Source organism: Mastacembelus armatus, chromosome 24, assembly GCF_900324485.2.
Source record: "Mastacembelus armatus chromosome 24, fMasArm1.2, whole genome shotgun sequence".
Classification (NCBI taxonomy): domain Eukaryota; kingdom Metazoa; phylum Chordata; class Actinopteri; order Synbranchiformes; family Mastacembelidae; genus Mastacembelus; species Mastacembelus armatus.
This window is the reverse complement of record NC_046656.1, coordinates 18,260,927-18,283,171: the sequence shown is the minus strand read 5'-3', so window position 1 is coordinate 18,283,171 and position 22,245 is coordinate 18,260,927. Positions and strand designations below refer to the sequence as shown.

General features: G+C 39.6%; 1 protein-coding gene across 1 annotated transcript; it reads left to right on the top strand.

The window, feature by feature from the left end:
- The first annotated feature begins 4,722 nt into the window (after positions 1–4,722).
- Positions 4,723–20,761, top strand: apobb.1 (apolipoprotein Bb, tandem duplicate 1). The gene is made up of 29 exons (XM_026317964.1): positions 4,723–4,755; positions 5,263–5,474; positions 5,760–5,792; positions 5,908–6,020; positions 6,115–6,260; positions 6,376–6,523; positions 6,641–6,793; positions 7,001–7,125; positions 7,245–7,330; positions 7,430–7,874; positions 8,015–8,126; positions 8,371–8,517; positions 8,606–8,817; positions 9,182–9,377; positions 9,468–9,647; positions 9,774–9,968; positions 10,067–10,234; positions 10,330–10,535; positions 10,829–11,011; positions 11,103–11,233; positions 11,331–11,541; positions 11,631–11,803; positions 12,137–12,297; positions 12,373–12,482; positions 12,565–12,938; positions 13,128–18,923; positions 19,010–19,121; positions 19,348–19,528; positions 19,626–20,761. Exons 2-29 carry the CDS (start codon positions 5,420–5,422, stop codon positions 20,601–20,603), a joined length of 11,130 nt encoding a protein of 3,709 aa, XP_026173749.1. The 5' UTR covers positions 4,723–4,755; positions 5,263–5,419; the 3' UTR covers positions 20,604–20,761.
- Positions 20,762–22,245: the final 1,484 nt, after the last annotated feature.

The window sequence follows — 22,245 nt, the reverse complement described above, 5'->3', positions numbered from 1 at the left end:
ACTATTATTAGCACAATATCTAAAATAAACTGTTCACATTCGAGGGGAAATCACGATGTTAGCAGAAGCATTCAGCAGCTGCACCAGACTTTCTCGTTAAAATGCAGAAATCAATTTAAAAAACAGCAAATCTCTAATGCAGTTTGGATAACAAAGCATCTGCAGCATACATCATGACATCCTAAAACCAGGAAATGGATTTTTATTGGCAAACCTCTGTTATAAGACGCCAGAAACACAGACTGAAAACACAGGCAGCTCCTTAAAGGCCTGGAGGAATATTCACAGGAGCAAATCATTTTTTATTTTAACCCCCAAAACCCCCTGAAAATGTAATTCATCACACTAATCTTTCTAACAACGTGGGACAAGCTCCAGTGACATTACATAATAAAGTAATAATCTATTTTGATCTTTACCCAGTATCACTACTGAAGACACACACTCATCCATCAGCACAGTAACTTCTGTTGTGTAGGCTAAAGTGACACTGAAGGCAGGTTGGTGTGTCAGCATTTCACTGCATGGATAAATAATTAACTGTGTGTGTGTGTATGTGTGTGTGTGTGTTCCTGAAGCCTGACACCTGTTTCTATACACACATGGAGTGTTTATCTCTAACAGTGAGCACATAACAGATGAGGAGGGGGTCCGAGGCAGTGATAAAGTAATCTCAGGGTGCTTTTGTTGCCATTGGCAATTTGCAACTTAATACTGTTGCTGCTGCACTAAAAGCAGGTTAAAAACACTGCTGAGCCCTCCTTAGAAAACAGCTACAGTATACGGTTAATGAGTTACGTCCACTATAGAGTACTGTAGAGTTCATGGTTTAATCAGGGAACCACATCTAAACCCCTAATTGATTTAAAGAAAGCTTTTCCAGAGCTGGAGTTAATGAGACGCATTTGAAATCTCTGGAAAAAGCTAGAAATGGACCATGAAGTTTATTAATCCCCATATTTAGAGTGATGACGTACATGATGACAGCTAATGATGTTTCAACTCACTGACTGCAGACGTTGGTTATGGTTATCCACAATCGGGGCTCAAAGTAAACTACATATATGTTAAGTCAAATATCATAAATAACCCAAATAACATTTGACATCTCATACATTTACAGTTTAGGCATCAAGCTGATGAGCTAATCTGGAACATAAATTAAAACTGAGGGAGACATTAATCAAGTCTCACTGAAGAACAACACGACATTAGACACAAAGTGACTGGGTTGTGTTTTCCTGCAGGAATGTAAGATTCCACTAGATGCCACTAGCATCCCTTCAGTCTGCGGCGGTGTTGCTATGGTTCTGTCCAAAAACCTGAACTCAGCTGATGGGTGGGCTTTATGGGATCACACAGGCCTGTTTATTTGTGCTAGGGGGGTTCACGGGCACAGTCCCTTTCCAGCCAATTACTAAAGAGAGCTCTGTATTTGGATGTAGTGGTGCCATATTGTGTCATTTGTTCTCACTGCTCATACACAAATGACTCAACATGTACAGTATAAAACACACACACCATTCTCATCTGTATCAGAAATGAACCATGTTTCTTTGCTAATAATTTGATTTGTTACAATTAAAGCACAACCTAAATTATTTTATACCCCTTACATGCCAATGACAGGAAGTAAAATGCAATAGTTATATGTTACAATAAAAAATATGTCCTGGAACCTAAACCGAATTACATTTCTTCATAAAGACGTATCGGCTCTCTGTCCTTCCTCCATGTCTCACGTACCTTTAAATTTCTGCATGATTAGGAATAACTAGTCACTGCAGCTGTTAATGCAGGACACACTCCTCAAATATTGATCTGTCTGTCTTTACATTAAACAGAGTAGGTGGCAAAGCCCCTTTATAGCCCTCTGTCAATATTTAGGGAGCACAGCAATGAAATCAAGGTTTAACTTGATTGAGGTAGAACATGCCTATAAACAACTGAAAACCCAACAGAAGTCTTAAACTATAAAGCGTTTAACACGTGTACACAGTCACAATCCAGGGTCATGTAATGTTTTTTTTGTTTACCCATTAACATCCATCCATCCATCCATTATCTATACCTGCTTATTCCTTAACCAGGGTCCCAGGGATCTGCTGGAGCCTATCCCAGCTCTCTCTGGGTGAAAGGCAGGGGTCCACCCTGGACAGGTCCCCAGTCCATCACAGGGCCACATAGAGACAAACAACCTCACACACTCACACTCATTCCTATGGGCAATTTAGAGTCACCAATCAACCTGACATACATGTTTTTGGACTGTGGGAGGAAACCAGAGTACCTGGAGAAAACCCACACAAGCACAGGGAGAACATGCAGACTCCACTCAGAAAGGCTGGGTTGTGAACCCAGGACCCCAAAAATACTGCTCACTGAGCTACATTAATATATTTTGATATAATTACCATAAAACATTACAAGTGTATAAATGACAGTGTCTATCTAGCGCCAGTATGGCTGCCAGTCTTTGTTTTTTATTATTTACACTTTGTTTTTTTCCATTAGCACTGCAGCTTCCTGTTGTTCTAACATGTTTAGATAAAAACAAGGTCCTGAAATAAACCCAGTGCGAGTGGCTCAACATTAGTCACTTCCCCTGGTTTCACAGCTCTATTAATGTATCTTCCATGCTGCTCTGCTTTTTCTTTTTATAGCATCATTGCTCTCTATCTACTAGATGTGTAAATAATAATTCTGTGTTACCAGTTTACAAACCGATGATATGACAGTATTGTGTTTCTGGCTTGTTTCTACTGCTCACAAATGACAAATGGCAAAAATCACTGTTGACCAAGAAATACAAGTAACTCCATTATATAGGTTCTTGCAGTATTTGGGAAATTATGCAGAAATTAAAAGCTTCCTACACATGTGGATCGTTTCCATATGTACAGTGCGTATACTGTGCTGAACATGATAAACTTTGACCTAGTTTCAGTGAAGTTTTAGTAGGTTTAAAGTGCTACCTGTGAGTTCCTGATAAGGCTGAAGAACAGTATGACTTGGAGCTCGCATGGGGATTTATGACACAGCAATAATCAGTGCATGACTTCATTGTGTCTGGACTTTCAGCAAATGTTTGTCCAAGCAGATTTAATAAGAGGCCAGTAAACTGTTAGAAATTCAATTACAAAATTTTATGTAGTCATTAGTATCACAGGTTAATGTTGTTCTGTGGGAATATGATCCAAACTACAGTTTTGAGTATAGGACTGCACTTTAAGCATGTTAACCTATACACACCCAGAGGAGAGCGGACTCTGTTTTATTGTGTTACCTGAAATACTAAATCACTGTGGAAATACTGTGCAGCAATTTAAATGGATTTATTCCAATTGTGATATGAAAGACTACAATATTTTGTGTTTACAATAATCATGTCAACAGATGGTCTCTCTCAAAGTTAAATCGTCTTGTGTAAAGTAGCAGCACCACAACACTCAATCTATACTGCAGGGCTGGAGAGTGTGATTGACAAGTCTGCACATAACCATGGATGACACTGAGCAAACCATATAGCTGATAATAACTGTACTGTGCTCTTTCATGCGGACATTATCATGCAGTTGGATCATGCACCATCGGGCTGCATGTACGTTTTAGACTACATTTTAACAATGGGAAATAAATAATTCAGTTGAACAGCTCTTATAAAACAGGTTCAGTGGTCTCAGTGGATTAAACGGTTGACCTTTATGCTAAATGATTGATTGGGCAAGAGTGCCCTGAGCTGCCCTGCCGGGAGACTGCACGTCTGTCTCCTGTGATGTGGTCACAGAGTTTAAAATCACTGTCAAGGGTCCAATCTATGTGCCGTTCTTTCATTTCTTTTGACTGAAAATAACAAGACGAAAATGCATTTGATCATCACATTGTTTCTCTTTTCATTCTGACTCGTTCTCTGACTCTTTCTTCTGATTATATTTTCATCTGCATATATTTAACCTGATTCACCAACCTGATTTGAGTTAGAATAAAACATGTTAAAGACGTAAGCTTATGATTCAAATACCTGCATATAAAAACAGCTGTTTTTAGACGTTTGCTCTCGTATCCTTTAGGCTCTCTAATGTGAGAGCATGCAGAAGCACTACAGAACATGCTGCTCAATGAAGCTTGAAGGGATAAACCTTACACTGGCATTGAAGCAGGCTCTGTACATAACACTTGTATTACTGTGTATGAAATTTAGAAATTTACATAACATGTTACTATATAATTATATAAAGCGTATGGATAATGGCATAGAAATGAAAGGTTCAGAGGCTTAAGGCCCCTTTGGACTCTATCTGTGTACATGTCTATCAGTGCAAACACTGTCAGTATCTGACAGCCCTCTAAAAGGTTGCTGATGGGTTTTTTTTTTTTTTGCAACAGGCCATTACACAATGCTCGGATGTAGTTATGTGATCGATATACCAGAAAATGAATATTTTCCCCTTTTTAACTGTACATTCAAACTTTTTATGGCAATATAAATATTTAGAATAAAAGCTCATAAAATAAAATTCTGTTTCCATTACGAGACTATTGCTGTTTCTTTATTTGGTGCATGCTCTGTCCATGGTACAACCTGCACTGAAGCCCCAAAATGAACAGCAAATCAAACTCTGCATGAACCTTTGAATCTTTGTAGATCAAAGTTCATTATCTAACCCAAATCAAAGTTTGGTAAATGTTTGCACAGTTTTCATTTGGTTTTGTAGCAGTGGAAGAAGAACAACAATCATCTAGCTCTATTACAAGGTATTGTACTATAAATACTATGACTATTTTAATTGAAAGATTATCCACATTTGCATTTAAAACACTGACTATAGTATATAGCATTGTGTTTAATGGCAGCAGCAGATCTAGTCAGGTGTGTATTTGCAGTGACTTTATGCAGATTAAATAAACCAGTAAATAAAATAACCAAACCAACACTAAAGGATTAATCCATCAATTGTCCAACAGGAAAAGTTGCTTTCAGGTGTTTTTTGTCAGGATCATCACTGGACAAAGCAGCTGTTCAAAATCATAATCAATATAATATAATACGCAGGATTGTGTTACTTTAATTGGTAAAGCCCAGATATAATTAGACGTAAGGAAGTTTTATAAAACTGCTAATATCTCACTAACCTTTAAAGTGCTTTAATCAATCAAAATATCGTATTCAGTCCTACATGCAGTTAACGTGCCATAAAAAACAACTTAATGCTGTTTGAAGAGGAGCTACAAGTGCTATTTTGCCTTTGTCCATCCACACAGGTAGGTGGGCTGGACTTTGAGCGTTCAAAGCACTGCACTGCCTAGTGTCCACTGACAGGGGCCAGCTGAGGCTTTAAAAGCCCTGAGCTGAAGCTGAGAAATCAGTCCCTTCGGTGTACTCCCCAACCCCAGAGGAGAGAGCTTTAACGAACCCGTCATGGGGGACTCAAAGCTCTGCCTTTTGCTGCTCCTCAGCACATCTGCCTTGGCTTGTGAGTAGTTTTAGACAACATTTCTTTGAACATTGCGAAGTTGCACGATGTATTTTGTAAATTGAGCCCTCATCATCAAGTTGTATTGTGTTCTTTTTACAAACTTTTTAAAGTATATTATTCTAAACCTGTTGCAAAATAAATGTAAGAATTAGTCAGAAAAGTCAAACGTTACCCTACAGATAAAGACGGGCTACAATAATAAATGTACATTTTTATATGAAACAGCTGTTTTCAGATGCATTACAATTACTAAAAACTAAATTCTGTCTTTTTTATAAACAGTTGCCCAAGATGAAGATCAGCCAACCTGCCTGTGTAAGTTGGACCAAACCTCATTAAACATAAAGTTCAGTTTTTGTGTCTGCACAGTGAATTGCTTTAACATAAAGGCAAAACAAAATCTCATCTTAACACTGACTTTCTGCTTCAGTGGCCAAAAGGTACAAGACCTTACACAAGTATGAATACCGATATGAAGCTGAATCTTTGAACGCCATCAACGGAGCCTCATTGGTCAAGAATGGGCCCAAGGCTTCATGCACAGTATGAGAAACATGTTTTACAATCATCTACAGTCATCTGGTTTTTCTCAGAGAATGAGATCACTAATCCATCAAGGAATTACCTTCTCTCATAGGTGGAAATTGAAGTTCCTCAGACTTGTAGTTTCATTGTCCGCACCACTGGCTGCAGCCTGAGTGAGGTTGTCGACACAGACGCAGAGGGAAACCCTGTGTTTGGACCTGCACCCACGTCTGATGCCTTTGCTGCTGAAATGGAGAAGTATGTTACTCCACAAAAATCCCTGATGTCAAAGATAATCTTCTCTGAAACTTTTATCATCAATATGGTATTTTGCACTGATAAATACACTTAAATATCCTACAATTTTTTTTAGATATCCTCTGAAAGTAGTGGTTGAGGATGTGTACAATGTGCAACTCTACCCTGAGGAGGGTGAGACAACGACAATCCTGAACATCAAAAGGGGTATTATCTCTGCCCTGGCTGTGCCTCTGCTGGAAGAAGACAAGAACAAGAACATGGTAGAAAATTCTTATTAAATGAAGCAACATACTGTGAAAGTAAACCATACTTTATCTCCAAAAAAGTTTAAAAAGGGATTTTTATTCTCCACTAATCCAGTCTAAACTTCCTTCTAGCCCACTGTCCACGGCAAGTGCAGGACCTATTACAAAGTCAATGCTAGAGAGGACATTGTAACTGACATCAGCTTAAACAGGGATCTGTCCAGATGTGACAACTTTGTCCCAATGAGAGATTACTCCAGCCCCCTGGCACTTATCTCTGGCATGGTAAGACACAAGCATTAACAGACAACCTTCAACTTTTAGACAAATCATCAGACTTGGTTTTAAAAATATATTTACTGTACTGGATGAAACTGGTCAAATCAAAAATCTACTGGTACACAAGAGTACTTGTATATTTGAGAGAATGAATTTGAAATAATAATGAAAAAACTTACCTGTCACAAATTTACATCATTTGTCTATTTTCAGCACTACCCTCTTGCTCAGCTGGTCAGAAGCTCCCAGACCTGCAACTATAAGTTTGACAATGAGAAGAAACACATGACCTCTGGGTCTTGTACTGAGAACCACCTCCTCATTCCTTTCTCACACAAGTAAGTCAAGCTGTATACTAGACTCTATAAAATTCTGTTATGTACGTCTACACACTGATGTGTCTTGTACAACAAACCTACAACAAACCCGTTTTTAATATCCTGTTTTCTTTCCACAGAGGGGAATATGGAGTCACTAATGTGGGGAAGCAAGAAATAACTCTGGTTCAGGTTTCTCCTCACAATGACAGGGTCTTTGACCCCGGTAAGCCTTTTGCTGAATTTGTAACATTTTGATTTACAGTCAGTTATTTTAAAATGCCCACTATGGGTGATATTCACTGATTGTATCTGTGCTTGCTAGGTAATATCGTCAGGGATCTTCACATGGAGACTGTCGAGGACAAGAGTGCTGTGCAGGATAAAGATGCAGCTGTGAACCTCCTGAGAGAACTGGCCACTCTGCCCGAGACCGAGGGTGAGAGGAGGGCCCACCTCTTCCACAAGCTTGTTACCATGGTCCGTGGAATGAAGACTGAGACTCTGACTCATGCTATTCCCGAGGCTCTTGCCGTGTCCCCTGTCCTGACCTACCAGGTCCTGGCCCAGTGTGGAACCCCTGAGTGCAGCAGTAGCATCATGCAGATCCTCAGGACTTTTGACAGCTCTTCTTTCAAGGTGGATGCCACTGTATTTGCAATGGGACTCGTGTCCAATCCCTCCGCCCTGCTAATCAATGACATGCTTGAGATGGCCAAATACAAACCAAGCAAACCCATCATGTATGCCCTGAGCAATGTTGTCAAGAGGCAAGTGAAGTTAACCACCATTTATTCCAGTTGTAAAACAAAAAGTATAACTGAATAATATTTTAACTAATCTTTATTCATGTGTTTAAAATAAGACACTTGTGCATTAAATCTCAGTTTTTCTGTTTTCTCTTCAACAGGTTTTACAAAGCTGAAGAAAAACTGATTCCTGAGATTGACTCTGTGGCTGAGTTCATGGCTGCTCATTTGGGTGATTGTTCTAATGACAAGGCCACTTTCATGACCCTGAGGGTAGGTACCTCACATAGTAGCTCCAAATGAAAATGAATGACAGGATAGATAAGCAGAAGCACTGGCCTATACTTAAAATGCAGGGAAACTATACAAATTACATGATCCCTTTTCTATTTTCTGTGAAAGTGTTAATTTTATAGGCTCCAACATAGCAAAGTACTGCAATTTCTCAGAAACTGGGCCTCCTCTGCATGTGTGGATCAGCCAAAATAAAGACAATGACTCTTTATTTTGATCTTAGGTTATTGGAAACATGGCTCCAGCTGTCATCCCTGCTAGTCCTGCACTAAGAGCTGCTGTGATACAATGTGTGAACCAACCTGCAGCTTCTGCGGCTGTGCAGCAAGCTGCCATTCAAGTGTACAGGCTGACACCAGTTCCTGAGGAGGCATGTTGAGTTATTTCATTGGTCTGACAGATTGTTGAAATTAGTATTTCTACAACTTGCTAATTTTATTTATCTCTTTTGATCACAGAACAGAAAGGTTCTCATGCAGGTGTTTTTGGACAGTGCCAGCCCCATGCAAAAACGTATTGCTGCATATCTTGTACTTATAAAGGACCCACGGCCAAATGAATTGGTCCAGCTGGCTGATGTCTTGACCAGTGAGCAAAACATACAAGTCAAGAGCTTTGTGATGTCCCACATTGTCAACATTTTGTCCTCAACTGATCCTGAGACCAAAGAGTAAGTGAAAAACAGCTTCATGTATAAACATGTATGTCAGGTTGATTGGTGACTCTAAATTGCCCATAGGAGTGAGTGTGAGTGTGTGAGGTTGTTTGTCTCTATGTGGCCCTGTGATGGACTGGTGACCTGTCCAGGGTGGACCCCTGCCTTTCACCCAAAGAGAGCTGGGATAGACTCCAGCTGATCCCTGTGACCCTGGTTATACCCAGGAATAAGCGGGTATAGATAATGAATAATTGTGTGTGTGTGTGTGTGTGTGTGTGTGTGTGTGTGTGTGTGTGTGTGTGTGTGTGTGTGTGTGTGTGTGTGTGTGTCTGTTGTTTCTTGTGCCTTGCTAAATGCTTATTTTTCATTCCTGTAGACTGAGACAAAGGATCCGTAATGCCATGCAGGACAACAGTATTGAGTCTATTATGGACCCCACCAAGTTGTCTCGTAACTACAAGATTGGATCTGTGGAGGGCAACATGATCTTTGAGGGTACCAGCTACTTGCCCAGGGAGGTCATGCTTGATATGACACTGAAGGCATTTGGCTTTGAATTTGACATGATGGAGGTAACGATTTTCAGCAATTCAATCCAAGTATGTTTTGAGATTGTTTTTCACACAGTTAAGTATTGATTCAAAGGTCTGTCACCTGTACAGGTTGGTATGGAGGGCAAAGGATTTGAGCCAACTGTTGACGCCTTGTTTGGGGAGAATGGCTTCTTCCCCGACACTGCCTTGAAGGCAATGTACTTTGTCTCTGACAATGTGCCGCAACACGTCAACGAGATCCTACAGAACATACTGCCTGTTCTGAAGAAGGACAGGAGGAAAAGACAGGTATTCAGAGTAATCTGTTTGGCTTATATAAAATTAATTTAAAACCACTCTAGTCTTGATTAACAATTTTTGCCTTAAGGGAAATCTTTGTAACAGATTGTGGACATTTATGTTTTGGCCTCACAGAACCTCATGAGCGAGATTGGACAGAACCTCGACAAATTGCTGAAGGAACTGAAGGCTGCACAGTCTCCTGAAGCAATGGTTTATCTTAGACTTCTGGGAAATGAGTTGGGATATCTGAACACCAATGAAATAGAAGAGATGGCCTACTCTGCCGCCATGATGATTGACAGCATGTTTAAGATGTTCCCAACTGATGTAAGAAAAAGTTCATTAGTCTTTAAAGAGCATAGCTGATAAACAATTTCCTGTTCAGGATTTAAACATCACATACTGTATATTTTTATTTGCTATAGCTGATAAAAGCCATGATGACTAGAACTGACAACACATTCTTTGCCCACTACATCTTCATGGACAATGAATTCTTCCTGCCTACTGTCACTGGTTTCCCTCTGAGGATTGGACTGTCTGGGACTTTCACCCCAGGTGTAAAGGGTGGCCTTAAAATTGCTCATGACATGGTAATTATCCGCAAATGTGATTAAATCCAGCATCATTTTGTCCTTTGCAGAGCATCAACACAACTTATTCATGTTTCTCCAACATTTCCACACAGAGTGAAATCACCTTCATGCCCTCTGTTGGCATCGAGTTTGTAACTCAGGTTGGTTGTCACATCCCTGAATATGTCAACTCTGGATTAGAGATGCACACCAGCATTTTCCATGAGCGTGGCCTCAATGTCCAGATCTCCATGGGACATGACCAAATAAAGCTGACCATCCCTGCACCAATGAGTCCCACTAAGCTCATCAAAATCACGTAAGTCTATGCAGAATTTTAAAGTACTGTGTAATATACACAGACAACAGCATCACTATGAGAAAGCAATGTGCACAAGCTGCTTTCAACTACTGGTCATAATGTAACTGTTAACCTAATTTATCTGAAATATAAAAAGGAAAATATTACTTGTCAAAGGAAAGTTAAACACAGCTGTTCATGTGTAGATAAAGTGCAACCCTTTTTTTCCGTGTGATCAAGTTTCCTACATTTACGTAAAGAAACAACTTTAGAGAAAGACAACTTTTTATGTTGCCATTTTAAAAATCTAGAAACAGCCTAGTGGCAGTGACTGGATCAGAGATGAGGACCATCCCCTCTGTGGTGACGGACAAGGTAGATGTTAATGAGTGCAATCCGGTCTTCGCTGGAATGAAATATTGCACCGCTCTGCAGTACACTGATGCTTTCTCTCACGAGACAGCCCCTTACTTCCCCTTCACTGGAGACAGCAAGTGAGCAAACTTCTCTGAACCGTCAACCAATAACAGCTTCATGAATCAAATCATTTAACTTACATTTAAATGATTAATTCATTTTTAAAAGATTTGCAGTAGAGCTCCATCCTACTGGTGAAGTCACTGAGTACACAGCCACTGTTGCCTATGAGCTCCTCAAGGTGGGCGAAGAGGGCCGGCAGAAGGTTGACACTTTGAAGGTGATTCTGAGGGCTGAAGGTAATGGACAAAGTGGACAATAAGGTACAGTCTTTCAGTGGCTCAGAAAGCTTTTAGTGCAGTTTTAGGATTGTATGTATTGTATGGCCAACTACAGGTACAGCGCCAACTGAAGCCAGAGCAATTATGAAATACAACAGAAAGAAGAATGTCGTCACAGCTGACATCGAGATCCCTGACTATGATGTGGAGGCTGGAGTCAGGCTGGGTGTTGTTGATGGAAAAACCAAGGGCAAAGGAACTCACTCAATTTCTCTGGACTTTATTAACAAGAATATCCCCCAGCTCTCCCTGGTCGGCCGCGCAAAGTAAGAAATCGACCATAAATGGTAACGAAATAACATTTATATCACCCTTCTATCATTGACTAACGCTGACTAATTGGAACATCTTTCAGCCTGAAAGCCATGAAAGAAGGTATGCTGCAAGCCCAACTTCTTGTCCCGTCAATCAATGCTGAAGCCTCTGTTACAGCTAACATGCAACGTGATGAAGAACTGGAATTAAAACTTGAAACTGACATCAAGTTCATGGATGCCATGTCTAGGCAGAAAATCACAATAAAATATGGTAAATAAAGGAAGGAAAAATTCCTTTTCCAGAATGTTGCATAACATTTAATTTGATAATTACTTCCTATGCACATTTGGACTGGTGTTAAATCCTAAACATAGCGATATCTAGCACTGTTAGAACTGTGTTTGCAATTTGGGACCACAAATTTGGCACCATTGGTTTTTTCAAAGTGATTCAGTTTGGTGGGACAATTAATGGGACAGAATGTTTTTTTTATTTCTTTTAATAAAGTACTTTAGTTTTATACCTGCCATAATGTCTTATTTGGCCTTTAGAGAAATAGTCCCTCATGCTTCACGATTCATTTATTGATATCTACTATTGCAGATGCCAGCAAGGTTGAGGTTGAAGTCAAGTCTGATGTCAACACTAAGACCACCATGTTAATGCTAGCTGATGTATATGAGACGTATGGCAACCAACTTCTTGACACACAGGTGGGGCAGACTGACATGAAAGTTCGTCACATCTTCAAGAAGTTTGCAGAGGTATGAGTCTTGGATATAACAGTTATTCAGGTAAAAATGTGAAATATTAATAAAACACTACTTTTCTCTTTATAGGCAGCAAACAACTACAAAGACAAATATGGTGCAGATATCCCTTACATTCAGAACTTCAAACTACCTGACATGCCTGAGATTTCACTGCCAGAGAAACTATACCTGAACACGTGAGTTTGAACATGGCAAATGTTTAAATTATTATTTCTTTCTCCAAAACATTAATTCATTTTACTCTTGTCTTTTTAACAGTGAGGCAAAGACTGTCTACTACTTCAGCAATGAGCATATCACTGTTGCGGTCCCAATCCTTTTTGGAGGAAAGTCCAGAGATGACCTTAAGTTCCCACCAGCTTTGATCACACCACCTGTGCTCCTACCCGAGTTTGGACTGGAGATCGCCTCCAAGCAGATCCCCATCCCAGATTTTGTTGTCCCTAAGCACCTTAATCTGACTATTCCTCTATTTGGCAAAGCTGAGTTTTCAACTGTGATGAGGAGCAACCTGTACAATGTGGAAGCCACAGTGGCTGCTGGCAAAGATGTGGTGGAAACACCAAGCTACTCAGCTATGTTTGATGTGAAAGGAACCTCCCCATTTGACATCCTCTCAATAAAGACTGAAGGTATTTTAATTTAGCCTTTATAAAAAACTCACAGTTTTCAGTTACACTTTTTTACTTCCACTGAAATACTGTGACTTCCTTTTAGATGGAAGGTTACACTGATAAAATACACATAACTAGTAGATTGTATGTACTGTTAAATCAACAAAAAGTAATCACATTATGCATTTTCTTCTTTTATTTATTTAGGCTCAGCTATGGTGGCAATCACAGATTCCATTAGGACCCATTTAAAAAGCTCTTTTGCTCATGAATTACTTGAAGCAAGTATTAGTATTCACGAAGATATAAGCGCCACAGACAAACTCAATTTGAAATCAAGCAGCAAGATTGAAGCCAAAAGTCCACTTGGTCTCAGTTTTGCACTAGACTACACTAGTATGACTGGAATCAACAAAGAAGAAATCTCAGCTGATAACAACTTTGTGGGAATGTTCAATGCTGGACCTATGTATGGCAAGACCACTTTGACTCAGTCTTTTACCATCTTCCCATTCAGGCCAGAAGCAAAGATTGATTCCACTTTTCAGTGTGACTCCACAATTGTTAAGGCCCAGAACACAATTGCTGCAACCCTTGCCAATGGAGAATTGTCAGTTGTGTCTAACACCCATGCCTTTGAAGATATCTTGACTCATGTGTTTGAGCTTACCTTTAAAGACAACAAGCTGTCCCTGAAATGTGATGCAAATGCCCTTGGTGTGAAGACCCATCACCTGGCAGAAGCCTCTACAGGCCCCGATGAATTTGTCATGAGGCTGGAGACAAATGCAGACCTCTCTGAAAACCGTGTTTACACTCTACTCCAGGCCTCTGTCAGTGTTAATGCTGTGGGTGTAAGCAGTGATGCCACCGTGAAGCTTTTTGAGAATGAGGCTGTTCACAAAGCTACTTTGAAAATAAACAAGGACGGTTTAACCACAAGTGGAACAACCACCCTGAATAGCCCCCTATCCCTGGAGAACACCTTCAATGCTGGGCTTGATTCTTCCAGTGCTACTTTAGCCATTACCAACAAGGCTGCTGTGTTTAACACAAAGATTAACAATGCCAACACCCTATCCGTTACTCTCTCTAGCCTTGACTTCAATTCAAGAGCTGAAATCGCTGCAAGCGAGGACGCCTCTTACACTCATGCTATCAATGTTGATCTGAAACCCTATTCTGCTTCTGCCATTGTTAATAACAACGTGAAACTTCTGGCTGCCATCATCGCTAATGAAGCTCAGCTGAAAGCAGAACCTTACAAGATGGACCTGACTGGCATCCTAAAAGCCAACTATGGCCAAGAAGAGATCAAGCATACGTATCAGGTAAACTATGCTGATATGACTGCTAATGCAAAATGCAGCACCACTGGAAAACTCTTTGGAACTCATATGAACCACAACACTGAGCTTGAAATTGTCGGTCTTGCTGCCAGGCTTACCAACAGTGCCATTTTCAACTCACAACTAATGCGCTTTGACCACTCAATGCATAGCAGTTTAATTCCTTTTGATTTCAACGTTGATGCCATATTCAATGTTGATGGAGACATCACCATGCATGGAAAGCACAGTGCCCAACTCTATGGCAAGTACATCCTTAAAGCACAACCCCTGGCTTTTGCTAGCTCACTTGACAGCCGATCATCAGTAACGCAGAAGCTAGATAATGGTTTTTCCCTTGAGACCACATTTGACAACAAGATTGAGACTGTTCTATCAATCCAAGAGCAGAAGACCAATTTTAGAATTAGATCTAAAATGAATGAGCATGCCTTTAATCAGGAAATGAGTGTTTACAACACTCCTGACAGAGCTGGAATTGAGGTTTCTGGCACCATCCTCACAGACATCCTCAACACAGAATCCACAGAGAATCAGGAATTTACCATCTCTGGCTTCCTCAAGTATGACAAGAACACAGATTGTCATATAATTCTATTCCCTCTAAGTGAACATCTGCCTGCCTTCTTAGAGCACATCAAGCACTGTGTTGTTATTATTGCGGAGGCACTACGAGACTACATTAACAATGAGGAGGTAAGAGCTAAACTTGAGGCTTTTCCCCAGCATGTAATTAACTTTGTTTCAAAGCTAAATGTAGAAAGCAAGATCATTCGTTTAAAGAAGTATTTTGATGATATTACTCAAAGAAATGTCATCTACTTTGAGGATTTCCACATGTTTTTGAGTAACCTAATGTTTACTTTAAAGAACATACTAACTGATCTCACTGTTTATATTGAACACTTTGCTGGTATGATCAAGCAGATCATTCAAAGTTGTAACCTGCATCAACACCTTATTGAGAAAATCCATCAAGAGCTGATTGCCCTTGATGAGAAGTATGACATTAAGAACGTAGTTGTATATGTGATTGGTACCCTAAGAGAGATTCTGCAGGAGATGGACCTGGAAGAACTGAAGGGCAGTAGCATCGAATTCCTGCGTGATATTGATGCCAAGTATGAAATCAAGGCCAAACTAGAGAATATCATGTTAATTATAAAAGAAATAATTGAGAGATTTGACATGCAGGAATCTGCTGCCAAGCTGAAGAGGAAAATTGAGGAACTAGTGGATCAGATTTCTACAGATACTGTCCGTCATATAATACATGTTACTATGGACATGATTCGGGACCTTGACATCATAGGTATGACCAACACATTTTATAACATACTGAGAGAACTGATCATAAAGTTTGAGGCTGAGAAAAAGGTTCAGGCTATCTTGGAAAAGGCTGTGGAACTCATCAAGCAGCTCAGAACAGAAGAAACCGTCAAGGCTATAGTGGGGATAGTCAAAGGCACAAAGATTGAGTTCATGCGAGGCTTCGAGAATATTATCATTTACTTAAAATCAACTGAGGTTAAGGATATAATTCAACATCTGAATGTCTACATTGAAGAAACTGTGGAAAACCTAAACTCTTTGAATTATAAGGACACTGTGGACTTTGTCAATGTCATTATTCGTTTGGACACTGCTTACCTGAATGAACTGATCAGGACTCTTGAAATCCCACAGAAACTTGAGGCAACAAGAGATTTTATCAATGTGGTCATATCCTCTGTTAGAGGTTTTATGGAGCACGCGAGAGAAGTCAGAATTGCAGAGTTTATTAAAGCTGGAAAGGCTGTCATTGTAGGGGTTCCATTTGAGATCCTTGAGAGAGTTTTTAAATTTGCAGACCGAACGTTTATAAAATTGGGCATCAAAGATGAGATTTTAGCTTTCCAAAACTTTGTGATCAGCTGCATGTTTGAGGTCACACACACCATCAAGAATGCACAGACCATTATGTATGAGATGATTCAAAAGGTAGTACCCGAGCAAATAATCATTAAAACTGAGGAAATTGTTAATTCCTTTGCATCAGAGACAGTTGGTAGAATCCTTTACTATTATGTGTTTCAATTTAATTTCAATACACTCGTTGATGAGCTGTTTGGAGACCTGAAAATTAATTTCCTTCCTTCCATGCCTGAAATAACAATCCCAGAAATCTCTCTTACTGAGATCTCATTCCCTACCATCCCAAAAATTCCTGTAGAAAAGCTTGTTAAGTCTCTTGCTGTTCCTGAGATGAAGCTGCCAACCATTCCAAATGAGATCATGGTCCCATGTTTTGGTAAACTCTATGGGGAAATCAATTTCGTCACACCCATCTATACCATCAAGACATCTGCTGAGTTCCACAACTCTACTGAGAATACAATGACACCGCAGTTCACTGGATTCATCACCTCCCAGGCCGAATCTACAAGCTTTGAAATTCTTAATTACAAACTTGATTCAACTGCTCGTATTGTAATGCCCAAAAGGATTCGTGTTGTTTTATCAGAGACTCTAAAGTTTAACCATCTTGCCCTTGGAGTTGAACATCAGGCATCTCTAAGTATCTATGGCCTATCAGCCCAGGCTCAGTCTAAGACGAATGTTAAGGTTACCACTACACCTTACACTGCTAACATTGAAAACCTAGCTTTTATTGCTGTGGAAGAAGGTATGTCTGGCTCTCTCCATACCAGTTACTCTCATATAGTGGACCTTCCAGCTCTTAATGTCAGAAGTGAAACTAAAGTAGACCAGAAATCAACTGCTCTGCAAGATGGCCTCACCCTCCTTCTAAAGTTTGAAAATATGGGCACTGTCAAGTTTAATGGTGATTATGGCAAACACATAAGTGACATGCAATTGTCACTCACCCCAAATGCTGTCAAGCTAAGTTTCTCCGGGAACACAGACTCTACCATCTTAAAGATGAAACAAGAGATTGCTGCTGAATTTGGAACCCTTACCTTCTTTAAATTTAACATCCGCAATGAAGCAGAGTCACCAGTGGTTAAGAACAGTCTTCTTGTGGCATCTGGACATGGCAGTCTTCATGATATGAAGGCTGAGCTGAAAGCAAACCATCACACAGAACTCTATGGTGGAGTCACTGGAACTGTAACCAATGGACTTACCTTTGTAATCCATCCTAATGAACTTGTCTTTGAATTTCAAAACAAAGGAAATGCCAAGGTCAACATTGTTAAAAGTCTGATAGCTAAGCTAGAACTGCAGAATGATTACTCAGCCATCTTCAAACCTGATAGCCAGCAGATGAACACAGTAGCTCTTGTTCGCCTTAATCAGTACAAAATGTTTTACAATGTCACTGTTGACAGTAATGAAAATGAGGCTGGCATCTTTGTTGCCATGGAAAATGGGGCTAATCTGGACTTCCTGACATATCCCATCAGCATTCCAGAATTGGCTCTCCCTTTTGTTGATTTCCATAGTCCAGCTATCAATGATCTGAACTTGTATGAGCACACTGGATTGCAGAACATTTTGATTACTACCGAGCAGACAGTTGATGTGGATGCTAAAATTGTTTATCAGAAAAAACAGGCTGCCCCATTTTTTCATATAGTAGATCTGATCCCAGTTCCTCGTATGGGCAACCTGATCTCCGAACTGTCTTTCAAATCTGCCATCATCAATCTGAATGTCAATACTGGACTGTATGCTGAGGATGATTTTGTGTTCCGTCTGGGAGCCTATACTACTTCTGTGTTTGAAGGTTTAAAGGCAAAACTTCATGGCACCACCAGTCTGACTACACAAAGAGGAATCAAGTTAGCCAATTCCCTGTCCCTCGAAAATCGTCACATTGAAGGCACCCAGGACATCACCATCAGTATGAGTACTGAGACTTCTGAAACTGCTGTCTCCATGAATACTGTTGCAAAGATTTCCCTACCTATTCTCGAGTTGGAAGCAAACCAAAATCTGGCTGTAACCACCATGACCAAAACAAATGCTGTCGCCACCTTGATGATCAAGGCTGATTTCAACATCCCTGTCATCAAGGCTGTAGGAAATGCCAAGGCAGGCCACAGTCTGAAGCTGGATGGAACCTCTGAGTATATTTCCATGGAGACAGCTACTAAAGCAAACATGGATGGTAGCGTGTTTGAAGACTATCAGGTTTTGGGACTCTTGGATAATGAGGTTAATTTATACCTGAATCATGATGGTCTACGATCCACCTCCAAGATTACTGCTGATGCCAGTCTTAACCATGGCGTCACCAAAATTATTGGCATAGATGTAAATGAGGGTCTTGAAGTTGAAGCCTCATTGGGTCGTGTGTATGCAGTGATGAAATACACTGGCAACAATGAGGCAAACCTGTTCAATTTCAACACCAACGGGAAACACATAGCCCAGGCTACCATTAATCTTGCTCCAGCCTCTTCCTTGAATGCTGATGTTGAGATTGATATCACTCAGCCAAGCAGCCTGGGTGAGCTTACCATCTTTGAGAAAACTGTTGCTGAAGTGACACCTGAAAAGCAGAAGATCTCTATTAATGCCAAGTTTGTCAGCCCACTCTACACCACAAACTTAGCAAGTGAAGTAGAAGGCAATGATCTTGTCTTCAAAATTACCTTAAAATCCTCTGCCACCTCTCCCATTCTGCTCTTGGAATATGATATGGATGGTGAGTTCATGAAATTCTCTAAAGATATTAATCTGTTTTCCTTTGCAAGCATTGTTGAGCTCAGAATTTTTTTTTTATTTCAATAGCTTCTACTATTGCAAACGTTGAGAATGAAGCTCTGAACATGATTAGCAAGGTTGTCCTAAAACATGCTGACCTGAACATGGATGTCAACCATGTCATTACCCAAGCCTTGAGGTAACATCCTTTGTTTTATTAGATATGTTAAACAGTTGCTTCTGATATTGAAGATTTAAACTTCTAACTTTCCTTTACATTTTAGGAGAAAGCGCCGGGCCGATGACAGGTATTTTGACCGAATCAAATTTCTGCATGTTGAATTTCAAGTTAAAATTTTTAACCTGAAAGTTCTCTGTTGTTTTTTATTTGAATTTCATTTTGAAATGTTTTCTTTCTCTTTTAGTATGTCTCAGCACACCTTGAAACTGGACATCACCAGTCCTATTTTTACTGATGTGAACTTTCGTTACGATGCTCACACTGACGGTGTCAGTGCCTCAGTATCTACCCCATCCAGTGGCTTCCTGGGCTTTCAGCTGAATGTCCAATCTCTGATGAGGGCAAGAGTCTATGGTCGTTATCCTGTGAGTGTGTCATCAACATGACCTCTTTGACATGGTAGAAATTTAAATAAAATCAAATAATAGCTAAAATAATATTTTACTTTTTTCTATTCAACAGTCTGCCCCTGAGGTTGACATTGACATCTTGATCATCCAATTAGCTTCTGTGGATGCTGATAAAACAAACATGCAAATTGTCTACAACATGGAGGCACCTAAAATGTTTATCTCTGAGCTCAAGATGAAACTCCCTTCTATAATTTCTACAGTCACACTGCTAGCTGACAAATACCAGATCACAAAGCCTGTCGAGGAGTTAAAGAACTTTTTTGTTAACCGCATCAATGAGGTCTATGATGCTGCAGTCAACTATGATAATCAAATGAGCCAGCTGTCAATCTTCTTTAGTAACATTATTGTTGGGTATCAGAAGACTGTCCAGGGCTTCCTGGATGCTGTGATCAAGGTTTTGAGGGAGACCCAGTTCAAACTGCCTGGGTCACATGAGATGACAACTCTCCCTGAGGTCCTGAAGAAGGTGGTTGACAGCATTGCTGTCACACTAGATATGGTCATGCAGGTTATCTATAACAACATCGAGGTCTACTATGACTCCATCAGGAATATAGAGTTTGACACAGGAGATGGTGGTGTCATCACTGTAGACCAGATCTTAAATGGGGTCAAAATGGATGTCCAGGATACCTTTGAGGAACTGATAGACTTTGTGAAAAATATGGAGAGTCTTGACACAGTTTTAGTGGAGCTGGGTGAGACCCTGGAGGCTATTGTTGAGAAATCCCAGGAATTTGTTGACTCTATCAAGTCTGACTATTTAGATGCAGTGTTTATCGACATCAATGCCTACTATGAAAACCTTATCATAGACATCAAGAATGTTGTTGACAAGATCCTAAATATGGAACAGCTCAAAAATTATTTTGAGTACATTATGGACATGTTAATCTATGTAGTGGACCAGTTCAATAACGTTGTTTATGATGTCCTGCAGCAAAGTTCAGATAAGGCTGAAGCCTATTTGAAAGTTAATAATGGAAGGCTCGAGATTGAGCTTCCTTTTCCCCTCAAACAGTGAAGAGTTTTCACAAAATGAGGTCTATGGACAAGAATCCCTTTAGCCATATTTATGAGTGTAACAGAAAGACCTGTTGTGTCATTTTAAATTAGATGGTTTATCCTGTACAAACACTGAATATGTAACATTTTACTGAAACACACCTTTCCTCAAAACCTGAAAAGTATTAATAAAAATACATTAATGCCATCTGTAAATGTCTGATTTTATGTTTTTTTTAAAAATTATAGCCAAGCTTAACATTAACGAAAAGAAACGTTAACTCAAGCAACAAAACAAAACACAGATTGCGTGAACCACATTGAGCTTATCTGATATGATTAGTCAAGAATGATTGGTGTATTTTAGATGAAGAGAACACAACACTGACTAATTAGCTGAGAGGGAAGACATTTCTTATATACAGTAGGTCATGCAAACAATTTATCATATCTGCAGATGTACCACTAATTTATTCCAATTTACAAAAAAAACATCCACTACACAATAAACACTACACCGTAAAAGCAAAAGTTTAAGTCATTCCAACATTAATATAACAACACAAATTCATACAAAGAGAAGACAGTGTATGAAAACAAGCATAAGCAGCCACAGCTATGCACCACTTACAGGGCAAACACATACAAATAAACATTCATGCAAGTAGAATGTATAGGTAGCTCTTTCACCCTTTACCACCTGGTCTAACAACCCTATATCTTATACGTGCACAGGTCAGTGCTTACAGTCTGATATTTACACTTATTTTCTCTGAATAGACAGTTTCAGGATTGATCATGTACAGTTTGATCACTGATTATTGCTTTAATGCCATCTAGTGTTGTTGTAAAACCATGTCACATTACATATGAACCCATATCACAAACCAATTCAATGTGATATGATGAGCCTGCATAGATGGAATATTGCTATTACTAATCAGATATTTGAGCCCCAGTTAGCTTCTTGATGAGAGTGTTTGAGCACAGTTTTCACAGTGAAAATCAGTTTGTTGCTCTCAATGAGAGGCAGTGAAATTATTATAAACTAGGAGTATGAGTCTTAAGCCACTAAAAAACTAAATTCACATGTGAGAATATTCTCTATAAAAATATCCGTGGCTAAATAGGAAATATTCCGAGTTAAAGGTAGTACAAATACTGGGCTTGTGCTGCAGTACCTTCATACTGTCACACCAGGCCACAGTTTCAACGTATGTCAAGTTCTGGTTATTTGTTCCACACAGACCCATTAAGATGTTCGCTACATACTGTAATTACTGTCCTCAGTGCCGTTTTTACGTAATGTTCATTTGTCTGCTTCTCTCTGTCTTCCTCTGAGTTCACTTCTGATGTAATCATGATCAACAGCTGTTACAGACTTAGGAGGTGAAAGGTTAACCATGAATGTTAGTGTTGAGACACCATTTTTTTAATCTACAGAGTTGACAAAGGAGCTGTTTGTCTGATTTCAACAAATGTAAGGTCCACAAAATCGACTGAGGGAGGGCATTGGCTTGTTGTGCCTGTGTTAAATAGTAAATCTAACACTGTGGGCAGTGTCTTAGATACAGTTAGTTATTAAGCCAAACATATTAGAGGCCTATTATAATTTATTGTGTATATTATCAATACTTGTGCAGATGTGTAAAATGTAAGAA